At 33.9% G+C, this 14,630-nt stretch overlaps 2 protein-coding genes across 5 annotated transcripts; both read left to right on the forward strand.

The window, feature by feature from the left end:
- Positions 1-2,476: 2,476 nt before the first annotated feature.
- On the forward strand, positions 2,477-8,230 carry LOC111005836 (Chaperone DnaJ-domain superfamily protein). 2 transcript variants are annotated; one of them, XR_002600781.2, is made up of 5 exons: positions 2,477-2,929; positions 3,629-4,495; positions 5,317-5,402; positions 5,579-5,754; positions 7,309-7,447. XR_002600781.2 is itself a non-coding variant. In XM_022277474.2 (5 exons), exons 1-5 carry the CDS (start codon positions 2,588-2,590, stop codon positions 7,955-7,957), a joined length of 1,581 nt encoding a protein of 526 aa, XP_022133166.2. In that variant the 5' UTR covers positions 2,478-2,587; the 3' UTR covers positions 7,958-8,230. The 2 variants fall into 2 exon arrangements, 1 of the variants encoding a protein (XP_022133166.2); XM_022277474.2 differs by lacking the exon at positions 5,579-5,754 and adding an exon at positions 7,813-8,230 and having other exon boundaries at positions 2,478-2,929; positions 7,309-7,449.
- A 1,694-nt stretch (positions 8,231-9,924) lies between these two features.
- Positions 9,925-14,553, forward strand: LOC111005426 (putative prolyl 4-hydroxylase 9). Of its 3 annotated transcripts, none has more exons than XM_022276911.2 (8): positions 9,925-10,215; positions 10,324-10,443; positions 10,630-10,787; positions 11,576-11,678; positions 12,439-12,534; positions 12,947-13,012; positions 13,096-13,165; positions 14,349-14,553. In XM_022276911.2, exons 1-8 carry the CDS (start codon positions 10,090-10,092, stop codon positions 14,378-14,380), a joined length of 771 nt encoding a protein of 256 aa, XP_022132603.1. In that variant the 5' UTR covers positions 9,925-10,089; the 3' UTR covers positions 14,381-14,553. The 3 variants fall into 3 exon arrangements, with proteins under 3 accessions (XP_022132603.1, XP_022132601.1, XP_022132604.1); XM_022276909.2 differs by having other exon boundaries at positions 9,928-10,215; positions 13,096-13,215; XM_022276912.2 differs by having other exon boundaries at positions 9,928-10,111; positions 13,096-13,215.
- The last annotated feature ends 77 nt before the right edge of the window (positions 14,554-14,630 follow it).

Genomic DNA, 14,630 nt, shown 5'->3' on the forward strand with positions numbered 1-14,630 from the left:
TGCCACACCTATTTTCACATTTCTTCCCCATCTCCCAATGTTCTATAGTTGATCAATTTCACTGCATTTTGAAATCAATCTGCTCTTTTTTACTACTCTATTTCTATCGTATTTACTTCTCAATAGCGGTCAAAATTTTACATTAGTTAAACAAGTTAAAAGATAAGTAAATGACAACATTGATAAATCGAGAAACGGCCGAAATAAATCAAAGTTTTTAAATATGATTGGTTCCGATTGCAATGCGTATGATTTGGGCAACCGGCCGAAATAAATCGAGGAACGGAAATTTTACGCTGTGAGGACAACTAGGGTAATTTCAAGATAGATTAATATAATATTTATTTTCGTAAAGGCCAAGTAAGTAAAAAGGTAATTTCCCACCTGTCATTGGGCTACTTCCTACCTTCACTTTCGGCCCACCAACAATTTTTACTTGCTGCATTAAATAATGAAATTTGTAGAATTTTATATTTTTCTCTCCGTTCAGTTCAACAAACGTATGGTTACAATTTAATTTTAACCTCCAATTTTTTTCCTTTCCTGATTTAGTACAACACGTCGAGAATTCAAATTTACCATTTTTTTTATCTGAGATATATAATTGTGATATGCGTAGGTAGACATAATTTAATATCAATTTTAGTAAACATAAATATAATAATTTGAACTTCTAACTTTAAAATAAGTGAAATGGAAGGTTGCCGGGACATTTAGAAATTGATGGTGCACAATAAATGATACATAGCTCAAGACATCAATATAGTAGATATTTATTTATGGCCAAAGTGTATTATTCATGTATAAATAACAGAAGTTGAACTTTATGTTATGGAGCCATGTTGTTGTTGTACCTACCAGGATTCTTCTATTTTCTAATGACTCAATTAGAGTCCAGTTAAACTAACTTCCCAGCCATTTAATTGGAGAAATTTTTTTCTCTTTTCTCTTTTCTGGACAAATCTCTCTTTTTTTTTCTTTTTTTAGTACATGACTAATTCAGTCAATCTAATTGAGAGTTTGCCTCAAGGATAACCATATTTGTTATAATTTTTTCTAACTATCTTTAGAAGTGCGTATGGAGATGCGGGCAATGTTCATATTGAGGGAAAAAAAAGTTCAAAGAATTCATAAATAAAACTGCAAAACACCCAGCATTATTTTGTGAAATTCTTAAAGGAGATAAAATATGACATTTATTTTTCTTGAGACGGCACTGCAATAAATACCATTTATTATTACCCATCCTATATAAATAGAGTGACGAGAGAGAGAAAAAAAAAGGTAACTTTTGCTTCTGCATATGAACAAAATAATGCCACGAATCAAATAAAATAAGATAAAATAAGGATAAAACTTCTCCCGAAGATTAGATGGAAGCTCTTCTTGAATTCACGAGTGGTCCAATTCTATATATTATTGGATCACACAAAATTATGTAAGATAAAAAAAAAATATTTGTTTATATATTATTGGGTTACCAGGAATTCAGAAGAGCTTCCTTTTGAACCCGATGAAGTTTTTTCCATCAAATAATAAGGTTAAAAAAAATACATTTTAATCTCTATATTCCCATTAACTCAGGGATCAAGACACCTTTCATATTTTTTAATATATGGAAAGTTCAATCATCTATCCCACCATTTATGTCATTAGAAGCCATACGTAAATCATTATTTTATGAAAGTATATGGACCAAAATGTTTCTTAAATTTGGTGGCAATTTGGCCAATCCACTTGTTAAGACTTTATTTTAGTTCTAGGTAATGATACGTGTATTTTTAAATTGAAATTTTCGTTAGTTATGATGCCAATGCCAATAAAGTTCTAACCGTTAAAATCATACTCTCGTTTTTGTTGTACTGACAAGAATTTATCAGTTATAATAAAATGACTGTTTTATTTGAATGAGGATATTATCGTTGAGAATGCATGCCACTACTCATTTGAATCTGAACATTTATTTTTAAACATGTATAAATAGATAAAGTAAACATTTTTAGATAGGCAGTAATTACTCTATCATTCTTATAGGATTTTTTCAATAAATTATTATAATATTAAATTAGATTAGCCCGATAAAATTTATTCAATTTGTTTTGAATGTAGGTCAAGATTAAACTCTCGACCTAGAAATAGGATTTATAATATTAAATATACTTTTTTTTTTGTAAGTAGTTTAAACTAATTAAATTATTCCAAAGTATTTTAAATACTTTTTGCATGTTTGTAGAATTTCTAAAAACATTATTTTTTATTATTGAAAATTAAAAAATGTTTTTAATTTGTTAAAATGCCTCTATTTAAAAATGTAATACTACAAATTAAATAAAAAAACTGCTTAGTGGTAATAAGTGGAAAGTTTAAATTCTCATATTTATTGTATAAAAATAGAAATAAAAATCAGCAAAAGGAAAAACAGCAAGGATGCGGTTCGATTTGGTTGAATCGATTCGGTCCATTTTATTTTCACCCGAAGGAGTGTCTCCATTCGCGCCACGGCGCCCTCACCGCGGGTCACCAGTTGCAAGCACATATACAATTCACGATGCGATTACGTTTTTCGCGTTTCAACACTTGAATCAAAATGAAGTTGAAATATACTCCGGTCGAGGGAATTTGCCGCCGGCGGGCAATTTATTGTGTTTCAATTCTACTAAGTCGAGGCATGATCACAACCTCTTATCGCCGAATACCATGTTATTCGAGTCGTGGAATTCAGTTGTTCACCTGCGGCAGTGAATCAGTTCGATCTGAATTGTCTGGAGAGAACGCATACGACATTTTAGGAGTTTCAGAGACCAGCTCCAGCGATGAAATCAAAGCTTCTTTTCGCAAATTGGCGAAGGAAACTCACCCGGACCTCGCTGAGTCAAGAAACGACTCCGCTGCTTCACGGCGTTTTGTGCAAATCCTTGCGGCGTATGAGGTGCTTATACAGTATCCTTAATTCTCTAGTTCTAATTTTTTCTTTTCACTTGATAAATAGCTCATAGACTCTACCAGTAATTCCCTTCTTAGTCTGGAACACGTAAAGCCAGATTAAGTAATTCAGAATCTCAGGTGAATTTTGATAATGGAAATGTAATTTACTTGTAGCTTGTGTTATAACCATCTGTATTAGCTTTCAGACTAAATATTATGTTCACAAAGATTGGAATGAGTGCTAAAAACGGTCATAGTTAATCATGAGTTCGAAATGTTTCACAATGACAATAGCAATAGAAGGTCATAGTTAACTTAAGGGTACTTTGGAAAAAAAGGTTGTTGGACTAGATATTGGATTTTGGAGAACAAATTTTCTCCTGAGTCACGCATGGGAACTAAGTTTCATCGTTGCATCTTCTTAAACGCATGACTTATTCATACAGCTTCGTAGTTAGTCCCCTAACATGTGCAACAACCTTCCTGATGATACCCTGGTTATGTTTAAGCACTTATCTTTTCATAATTTGTGTGCAATGTCACTGTAGATGGCCGTATTTCTTCTAGTGTGGTACTGCTTCTAAGGTTCACTACCCAGATATAGCAAGTGTAAACACTGGTTAATAGTAATGTTTAGTCTTTTGTTTGCTTTGTGATATACAGGATAATCTGACATCAAAGCATAATCGATGATGGATTGCAGATCCTTTCTGATTCAGAGAAGAGGGCACATTACGACAGTTTTCTTATAGCTCAGAGAAAGTTAATTAAAAAACATGGCAGCTATGGCTCAATGCCATATGTATATAAATCTGATCAGATGACCTTCAAGCAGATGGAAGTTGTTGAATGGTTGAAGTCCTATAGATTTTTTATTAATGAAATTTTATCAGAAAGGAAAGTTGTCGTTGGTACAGACTATTTTGATGTGCTTGAGAGGGATTTCTACTCAGCCATGCATATTGCTTTCTATGGTCCTACCATCGAGTCTCTGGAACTTCTTCCCAACTGTTTTGAAGCTGAGGAGAGGTCAACTTATGAAACTCCTGAGATATTGCACTTGGTTTCAGGGCGTGATCTTTTTGGGAAAGTCTGTTTTGCTGATAAGGTCCCTACATTGCCTTCTGCCACCAGCGGAAAGTCTATTTCTTCAACTTCTCTGTATCTAGACATTACTCAAACCATTGAAAATGCAAGTAGCTGCATTAAATTGATTAAAGAGGAAGAATTTGAACTTCCTCAGGAATCAGACACATATAAAGATTTAGAATTGCATATTTGTGGAAAGGTAATAGCTACGGCTTTTAGAGTTCCTCCAAAGTTTCATTGTGAGAGCAGGGAGGATAAAGATAATCAAGATCAAATTCATATTTTTCTTAGTTCCAATGATGTACCCATGCATACAAGTGATGGATGTTCTACAGATTTCTCTTCGAGGGGTATTTTAGAATCAAGGATTCCATTGGGTACTATTACTGGTCTAGGTACATCTGAAGAAGAAGGATCCTGCTCCGTCTACAATAGATGTGGCACACAAACGCACGTGATAATGAAACATAGAACGTTGATGGTCTGTATAATCTATTAGCTTCCATTGTCCATTTATTTACTTTACACTTGTCAATATAAATTATTGCTTCAATTGTTACATTTTCTACTGTTCATTATTTTGTCTGCTTGTTTGCTGTTTCTGATATATCTTATATTTTATAGAAGCCAAGGATCATGTTTACATAGTTCTGATTGCATGACCTTGAAGTTAGTAAATTAATGTTAGTCATTTTTTATGACCACTATGATTGGTGTAATGGTAAGGGCTTCCAAATGGTTGTGTTGAAAACACCCCCGACCACTTCTGTGGGTATTAAGTACTCGTCAAGTTTTAAAACTACTATATATTGTAGAATGAAATGGTAGTACATAATTGAAGTTGATAATAAAAACAGGTCCCTCAGGCGCATGCTCAGTATTTTTCCTTTTTTTTTTCCCTTTGTCTCCATTATCCTTATATTTCGGAATAGTATTCTAGGCAGGATGCATTTGTATACACTTATGTGATTATACTGTAGTACAAATGCATTTTTGTATATACAGTAAAATAAGTGCCAATGTCATGTCAAGAGCATATCCCTTCTTGGTTGAATGAAGGGAGGATAGGATATAAGAGAGTTTTGTGTTCTCCCATCTACTAAATTGTAAACAATGCCAATGGCACCATGATACTGTGGAAAAATACATTTTACCAAGAGTTGTAAGCTGCTTGACTTGTGCATGATCGGTTACATCTAGCTGTTTCAATGGAAACTAAATGTGAGACTCGATTATCCTCTATAATCAAAATAGTCTATTTAGGTCTTTGATACTTATATATACCAATTCCTGATTTTATAGGTAAAACACATGCACTGGTACAGTGCAGGAGAAAAAGTTTCTGTCTGTGAGTGTAGATGCAGTCGAGCACGCTTACCACCAAGCAAGTGAGTTTTGCATCTCCAGAATTCTATGGATTGGTATCCCAGTTTTATGATCCTATTAATTCTTGGTCCTGCTACTGGCAGTTGGCTAATTAAAAATTGTTGCTCTCTTTGTTTCTAGTTAAATGTAATTGTAGTTACTGATAGTATTACTTTGGAATTTAAAACTGTAATTCAAGGTTGGGACTCTTTGTGCGAAGGAGGGAGATCAGGGCTTGTTCTCATTCACTTGGCTAATTCTGATTGAGACACTAAAATAAAGGCACGATTGGCAATGGCATCGGTGACCTTTCAATAAAAACTAAATGACTTTGTAAAGGGGAAAAGTTTTAGCGGTCAATTATTATGAGCAAGAGTAAGTGTGCCTTTAATTACAACGCAATGCATGGAACTTATAGTTCATGACAGGTTAGAAGTCCTTGTAAATTATTACTTAAGGTCTAGGTGGCGTTGATTTGGACCTTTTCCCCATTTCTTTCCCCTCGGAAGGAAATATTTTTTGTGGAGCACCTTTTGAAGGGAGATCCTCTCTTCGATCTCCTCTCCATAACTGAACCATGACTTCCGTAACTTCTTATATAGATGCATAATTTATACTTCAACGTTTTTAGCCTAGCTTCTTAGTGAAAGGAGTCACTGTTGGGTTACTCAAAGCTTAGCTACTTTTTGGATGTTTGATTAGAACAGAATGGGTGTATTAATTAGGACAAAGATAGCAAGAATCGTGTACAACTTTTAATCTTCTTCCCCTCACTCCCTTTCCTGGGTGAAAAGGGGCTAGCAAGTGCTTGTGTCACTTAGATCTCTTTCTTTATGGTGGTCTTGATTCCGGGAAACAAATATGCTTGTCCATGAGCATTATGCAGATGTTTCCATGTTGTGAGGGCGTGCTGTAGTTTAACAATCCCTTTTTCTAATAGAAAGTTAAGCTAGTATATTTGCCAGTCATTTGAAGGACAAATTCCCAGGCAAACCAAGGTTGTTATTGATTAGAACGTGAGCCATCTATCCATTTTACATATGGTATAAGTGAAGTGCATTAGCTCAGCAAGTAAATATTGTTAGAACTGTTAGGTATGTAGAGATGTGGGACAGTTGTTTTGCCTAGGTTTAAACCGTATTTTGGTAACAAAGTTTTGTTCCATTTTGACCTTTGAACTTTCGAAACATCTATGTTAGTTCCTGAACTAAAAAAAAATGATTCTTTTGATTAAAAAAAAAAGGTATATTTTAGTCCTTTAACTTTCAAAAGTAACCATTTTGGTCCTTCTTATTATTTTGCCACCTAAAATTTACTTACCCAATGTTCGTTTTCGACTTATGTAATTTGAATACATGTCCATGCTAATATGTTAACATACGTACTCGAAGTTGTGTTATTAATTTGTTATAATCAAAATCAAAGTAAAGTTTAGGACCAAAACAATTATTTTTTAAAGTTTAAGAATTAAAATAGACATTTTGAAAGTTTAGGAACCAAAATGGAGTTAATTTGAAATTTAAAGGGGACCAAAATGAGATTTAAACTTTTTGCCTTACTCGTTGTGATGGAAAACGAAAAAGGGATAAAAGGAGTGAGGAATGGGATAGGAAGGTGGGGGTAACTAGCTAACTAGGGATAAAAGGAGAGGTCTTAACCTCAATCATTCGGGAATTTCATACTCACCCCCCACAACACTGAAAATATCATACACTTTTCGTTCCATGGTCCTAATAGTTATATATGATTGAAATGATTAGAAACAGCTTGCACCATACCATTTCTGTGCATGATGCGACATTAAGATTCATAGATTAGAATGCCGATCTTAACAACTTCACCCATCTCTTTTCATGATTGCTGTTCTTATTGTTCATATTTGAAGATTGCTGTTCTTATTGTTGACATTTGAACTCTTATATCTTATAGGCTTTGGCTGTTTGAACCTCGCTGTGGCATGCATGACATAGGGGGCTGGTATGTTGAAACATTTGGTAAAAATAAGAAAGGCCGAACAATCCCATCACAGAGGTTTTGGGATGGCTTTGATGCTTTAGAACACTGTCAAGAGTAAGTTTATACCTCAAAAACCCTTAGAAGGACTTGATAGGATAATCAAAAGTTTATCTTCATTTTTGTCGAAGATCATATTCCACACTCTCGAGTTTTTTCTGGAACGAATGTGTTAGGTTCAAAAATTTGTTATTTAGCATGTTTGATGTCGTTTTCTTGCATTTTTCGGGAGTCCTTTTCGTTTGAACTTTTATCTTACATTTTCCAACGTACTACGATGAATTACTTGCACATGAGCCCATCTCTCAAGTTGTTAGCGGTAACTACTGGATGAATCTCTTGGTCAATTGCATTCTGATGTTGTTCATCGTTGCTGTAATTTTTTGAAATTGAAAATTGTGCACTCTATCATCTGTGCAGGCGACTTCATCCTGCAATGTATCTAATTGCACTTGCATACAGAACTCTTGATATCGAGGATGCAAGGACGAGGAAACAAAGAATGAGGGATACTTTCAAGGGCCAACTTTTTAGGATTCTCAATTGGTCCAAGAAACTTATTTAGGAAGAACCTCGATCTTTTCGTTGTCGTTGTCGATGATGCTTCAATTATTAGGCTTGATAAAAGCGCTACAATAATTAAGGTCAGTTCTTCAATTTGGCCTGTTGTGAATAAACCAAGCACAGCGAAAGATCGATATGTGAGTAAAATCATCCCCATAATAGTATTATGGTATGGTTGAAAACGACAGTTTGGAAGTATTTTAATTTTTAAGCATAGCCAAACATCATGTACAATTTTGGAAGTACCTTTAATTATTCAACAGGGCTTTTAGCATATTGATAAATTTTGTCGAAAGTCTAAGCACGCCACTAGTTTCTAAAAGGGCGAGATGCTTTTGTATGTTAGTGGCAGTGAAGTGCTTTTTGCGTAGTTGTTAAAGTTATGCAGTGCTACTAACAAATTGCCTGTCTTTGCTTTTTTTTTTTTTTTTTCCTGCTGGATTAAGATTAAGTACTTTGTTGATTGTCACTGTAGTTTTTTTTAGCCTGATTTAGTGGGAAACTACTTCCCTGCTTGCTAACTAGCCTTAACCAGTAATACTGGTCCAGTATTGAGTTTTTATTTTTTATTTTATTAATTTTTGATGAGTATGAGAGATGAATAGGTGAAGTAAATTGAATAGAGATTTACTCCTTTTCTTTTGGCGGTGAGTAGGAAAATTTATGTTGTCAAATTTTGAGGGGTGTGGTAATTTGGAACGTTTTTCTGACTAGTTGCATGGAACTATTATTTGGTGTAACTTTTTCTAACATTGTAATGGAGATGATTTTGGAGCGAAGATCTTTGGGATAGAATTGGTAAATGTTATTAAGGTTTCTTTTTAGATTGAAACCTGAACTGAAGCTAAACAAAAGGGAAATTATGCTCGTAATCTTGTAAAACATAAGACTTCTCTTTGCTGTGTCGCTCTTTCACTGACAAACCATCGATGAGGGTGGAGATTTAATTAAGCTTCTTCAATGGTTGGATCATTTTTTAATATGCATATTTTTAATTTCAAGATTGTGGAGATTTGAACTTGTTATCTTACCACTCGACGGGTAAAAAATTTAAATAATAATAATCTATTTGATAATGATATTCCCTAACATCATTTCAGACAACTTTTTGTAAATAGTTTGACAACATAATAAAGGATAGTGAATGTATCTACTTGTTTTCTTGAATAGCTTTCCAAAAAGGGCTATAACTATAATAATTTTGTTTAGTAAGAAATTATCACAATATAGTTAATTAAAAAGTATCAATTAATTATTGAAATTGTAATTAATGATGAATTTAATAAATACCATATTTGAAATAATTAATATTTAAGCCATTTATATATATGTGAAGAAAAGTGTTAAAAATAATAAAATATATTAGGTTATTTATATAATCTTTCTAAAAGTTTAGCCATTTGAGACAACTTCTCTAATTGTTCCATAGCTATAATTGAATTATGCAAAAGATAGGAGCTAATATATTCTCTAATATTTTGTGTTAATTTCTAAAATATACACAAAACTGAAATGTCTAATAAATAAAGACTTGAAAAGATATGAGCTAACATATTCTCTAATCTTTTGCATATTATTACTCATGACTTTAATAAGTGTTTAAATGTTTGTAAATTTAAATATCTAATAAATTCATAAACAAACTTAATTTAATTAAAAGTTAAAAAATCTAACAATATTTTTAAAATTTAAGAATCTACTGGATACTACATTTAAAGTTTAGAGAATGTTTTTAAAATTTAAAATTAGTTTTTTTTAATAACTAAAATTCAAAATTAGTTTAGGATTTTATAACTAAAAGCAACTATTATTAATATTAAGTAACAGTGAACATGAACATAGTTCATACCATACGTATATTTGTGTTAAGGTTGAGGTCCAAATCACGAAAAAAAAAAGAAATATATAGACTACACTAATTTAGCCAATTAAACATTTTGGGTGCATGAACTGGCGGCAACTGCATTCCCGCCCCGTCGTGCAGGTTTCGATGGTGCAAAAGACGTTTTTATCCTCTGATTGTTGACTGAGCGTCAAAGCACAAAAACAGTCAAACTCGACCACAGGCTTCCGAAACCGGAAAAAAGGAGCAAATAAGGAAGAGATCGGTGATTCCATCAAAGGAAAAAGAAGATGAAAGGGAAAATCGGAAAAGGTAATTGCAGCTTCAAATCGAAGCTAGGTTTGCCGGCGCTCCTCTTCGTTGTATGCCTATTTTGTTTCCTCGTTGGATTCTTCGGTTCTTCTCTCTTCTCTCAGGTTGATCCGTGTGCTTCAAGTTTCTGCTTACTATTAGATTTCATCGCTTTAATTAATGCCACTGTTTTAATTTCCCAATTTTGTCATTGTCATCGGATGGATGAACAGGATGTAAATGGCGATAGGCCGAGGCCGAGGATGCTTCATTCGGTCAGCGATGGTAGCGATTACGATCCGATGCCATATGGAGAAGGCGGCGACGATTCCATTTCTTCGATTCCATTTCAGGTACTCTCCATTTGGTTTTAATTCTTATTTTGCCGTAGTTTCACCGCATTTCCACTCAAACTGAGTTGTTCATATTAGGATTGTCATGTATTTATGGGAAGTATAACTTGATCGACGAACGAACCTTGCAGTTGGCTATTCAACCTTTAGTATTGCACTTCTAATTTAAACTTTTCCCAAATGTAGGTTTTGAGTTGGCAACCACGCGCAGTTTACTTTCCTAAGTTCGCAACTGCTGAGCAATGCCAAAACATAGTTAATACGGCGAAACCGAACCTTAAACCGTCTACCTTGGCTCTCCGTAAGGGAGAAACTGAAGAGAACACGAAGGGGATCCGGACAAGGTATCTTCTGTCTCCATGTACTGCCACATATGACTTTACTGATTATATTTTATTAGTACGAATTTAATGACATTCTCAATGAGGTGATTCATAGAGTTAATGTAGTAAGAGTCGTCAGACTATGGTGATTCCGTATGAGGATGACTGCATAAAATATTTGTGCATTAGTACGTGTTATTCTCACGTTCTCTGGGATTGACATTTGGTTTTTATTTCTAATTTTCTCACCCTCTTCTTCGAACTACCCTAACCTAGGTTTCTTCCTCTATTTCCAATTATAAAGTTATGCTGAAAGACTTGCTTATTTGGTTTGAAAATTTATCCACCGAGATGTAAGATTTCAATTAACATGGTTATGTCTTAGTTTTTGCTTCTTCCTTTTCAGTTCGACTCTTTTTGTCATTCACTCTCATCTATAGCTGCTGATTGGAGTTCATTCTTAACTCCGTTGAGGGGATTTCCAATTCCATCCTCTTCTGTAGTTTCATGTTATGAATGAATTGTTTCATATCTAAAGAAATATTTGTACTTCATATTCTCTTGGCAACTATTGCACTTTTCTATTACGTTTTGTAATGGTTATACGAATTACAACCATTACAAAACTTAATAGAAAATGGACAATTTCTATTACTTTAACTTAATATTTTTCATGAATTGAAGGCTAAGGAATGCATGATCTTCTAAGTTTTTGGTTATACTCTGGTTATAGGAATATATAATTTTGTAAACGTGCTTGGTTACATTTTCAATTTTCCCTTTCTTTTCCTGTTTCCTGTCTCATGCAGTTCTGGAGTTTTCTTGAGTGCTTCAGAAGATAAAAGTGGGACTCTGGATGACATCGAGAAAAAAATTGCAAGGGCAACTATGCTTCCAAGGACGCATGGAGAGGTATTATGATAGTAAGATTTACACTTTGACCATCAGTATTTCCACCCTGCTTCTTGAAGGTGGAATTCTATTGTTATATCATGCATAAGAGTTTTAAACTTTCAAAAGCATTTGTTCTACAATCCTGAATACCTTTGATGTAAAATTTTTATAGGGAGTGGCAAGGATTGAACTCTTTCAATTCTTTGGAGAAGATGAAACCATCAGCTAGTTACCTTTAATGTCATTTTCTAACTTGCTCGTTGTTTCTTTTCCATCTCCAGTTATAGTAGTTTGGGACTTTGGGGCCTTCTAAAAGTTTAATGCTTGATGTGGGATCTTGACCATTCATTTCTTATAGTCATTGATTGGCTTTATCTAAATCTACTACGTGTCCCCTTTTAGTTAGATTTTGTTGGTTATTTTAAGCTGATATTAAAATTTTCTCAAACTTCTTGTTTCTTGTTTCTTGTTTACATTTCTTGAAGAATAAAAGTTTGACAACTCAAAAAGAGGATTAGTATTACCTCCTCACATTTTTCTTTGGGACGTAATAATAACAGGTGACAGAAACCTGATAGATGTGATAATTAATCATTGTATTCCATCCACTTGATGCACTTGAAGATTTATCTCTATGTTCCTTTCTCTTTCGTTTTTTTTTCGAGGGGGGGTAGTTAATGTAAAGGTTGTGTTTCATCTATCACCTTGTCTTTCAATTGTACATTAAACTTCTTGTTTTGAGGAGATTCTAAAATGGATTAACGATTTTGTGTTTCAGGCATTTAATATCTTGCGTTATGAGATTGGGCAGAGGTATAATTCTCATTATGATGCGTTTAATCCTTCTGAATATGGACCACAGAAGAGCCAAAGGGTACAAAGTAGACACATCAGCTTTTCCTTTGTTCATTGCATGTACACACTCATAGGTTTATAAAATCATTAAGGGTTAGATGCAAGCATAAGCTAGGGCATGTCACTTCCAGTGATTGTTATGCAACTTGATGTCAATTCTAATAATGAAAGTGCTAAAAGTTGATTCTGTTAAATACATGTTATACTTGTAACTTGCTTTTTTATTGGTCATCTCCCTATGACTTGAATAGAGAGGATTTATCTGGATAAATTGAGCAGATACTTTCAGATTCAATCTTTTATGATGCATTTTTAAGAGTTCCATTGCATAAACACATCTTGATTCCCAACCCCACACCCCTCCACAACACCAAGAAAAACAAAATTCGTACTACCTTACCTAACTAACATTGTATCAACCACAAATTCAGGTGGCTTCCTTCTTGTTATACCTAACTGATGTTCAAGAAGGTGGAGAAACCATGTTTCCATTTGAGGTAAGACCATACGAACAAGCTGACCTTTATCTTGACATCTTTTACATCCAATCGTATGGAGCATTTACTTTTTTGATTGGCAGAATGGCTCGAATATGGATGGAAGCTATGATTACCAAAGATGTATTGGTTTGAAAGTGAAGCCACGCCAAGGTGATGGGCTTTTATTTTATTCTGTTTTCCCAAATGGTACAATCGATCTGGTTAGTGTTCCTGTTCCTATCCTCTGTTGCTTGAGTATGGTAGTTTTTATTTGAATACTGTATGAATTTTAATATTGCTGGACACTGAGTTAACGAGAGGGGGCATACACATACTTCGTTTGAGCCATGGAACTTATTGAATTCCATGTAGGAGCCTGATTCTGCCATGAATGGGCATGTTTGTTACAAAGAACAGTAGCCTATAGCAAAACTACGAACTAATATCAAGTTGAAGGTGAGGATTGTTAGGATCCCCATCCGAAGAAAATAACACTGAAATTGTAATACAATATATTATGAAAAGGAAAACACATAATGCTATAGCCTTTTGACAGGACCATCTCTGCCATAAGTCCCACAATGGACGAACTCCCTAATGATATGCCTAACCATTGAACCCCTTAATTTCCTCTATTTTTAGCCACCCTCCTAACAAACTATCAAGTAATTACAATTTTTCCACTAATATCCTAATAGCATTCTCAATATGTCCCCATTAATACTCTTACAAGGATCCTGACACTTTCTTTTGGTTGTTACTATTTTGGACATATTTGCTCACTGACCTAGATACACTTTGCCATGGACAAGGAACGTCAGACATTATGAATTATATGGACCCTTATTTTATGCAGACTGTAGGTGGACATAGACATGCTTCAGACGTATTTTGAGTGTGTAAATTTCGGATCATATGTATATATAAAACTATGTTAGTTTATTGCATTTAGACATATTCTATACAATAACCTACAACATTTAGATAGCTATCAAGTTTAAACCCACCATCTCTGGATCTCTGACTTCGTTAACTACTCTAGTGCATCATCCTTAGATAAATATAGTTTATTTTACAATATCTATTTTTGCTTTAAGATTGAGTTAATGGAAAAACATGACTTTAAATCTTTACATAATACATTTCATTACATTTGAAAGCATGAACGTCTGTAAAGTTAACAACAATTATCTTCAAAATCATATCTTGTGGTGTACTGTTTCTGTATTCTAATTTTCTTGAAAAAGGTTTATTTTTCATTTTTGTATTGGCCTTGCTTGTGCTATTCTGGTTGAAGTTTTCCACTAAAGAATGATGTTTGTCTGAGAATCTCATTTATTGGATGCTTTTGTAGACATCACTTCATGGAAGCTGTCCTGTGATTGAAGGGCAGAAATGGGTCGCCACGAAGTGGATCAGAGATCAAATACAACAGGACGATTAAGCGTAATTTATTACCCGGAAAAGAATGCATAATTCGGAAATCTCGATCTCATCATATTCCTGTATAATGACACGTGTTTTGACATTATAAAGCGTCTGATTCCCTTCCTCTACCACGCCCATGGTCCAAATTAATAATAAAAATAATAAAGAAATGCTCAAACCTAATAATTTGCATATCGATTACTTATTG

This window comes from Momordica charantia, assembly GCF_013281855.1.
Source record: "Momordica charantia cultivar OHB3-1 chromosome 1 unlocalized genomic scaffold, Mcharantia_2.0 BLBB01000001.1, whole genome shotgun sequence".
Taxonomy (NCBI): Eukaryota; Viridiplantae; Streptophyta; class Magnoliopsida; order Cucurbitales; family Cucurbitaceae; genus Momordica; species Momordica charantia.

Coding starts and splice junctions, on each gene's coding strand:
- LOC111005836 (XM_022277474.2), top strand. CDS start 2,588: ATGAAGTTGAAATATACTCCGGTCGAGGGAATTTGCCGCCGGCGGGCA. Junction 2,930..3,628: donor AAATCCTTGCGGCGTATGAG/GTGCTTATACAG, acceptor GATGGATTGCAG/ATCCTTTCTGATTCAGAGAA. Junction 5,403..7,308: donor GCACGCTTACCACCAAGCAA/GTGAGTTTTGCA, acceptor TATATCTTATAG/GCTTTGGCTGTTTGAACCTC.
- LOC111005426 (XM_022276909.2), top strand. CDS start 10,090: ATGAAAGGGAAAATCGGAAAAGGTAATTGCAGCTTCAAATCGAAGCTA. Junction 10,444..10,629: donor TTTCTTCGATTCCATTTCAG/GTACTCTCCATT, acceptor TCCCAAATGTAG/GTTTTGAGTTGGCAACCACG. Junction 11,679..12,438: donor TTCCAAGGACGCATGGAGAG/GTATTATGATAG, acceptor TTTGTGTTTCAG/GCATTTAATATCTTGCGTTA.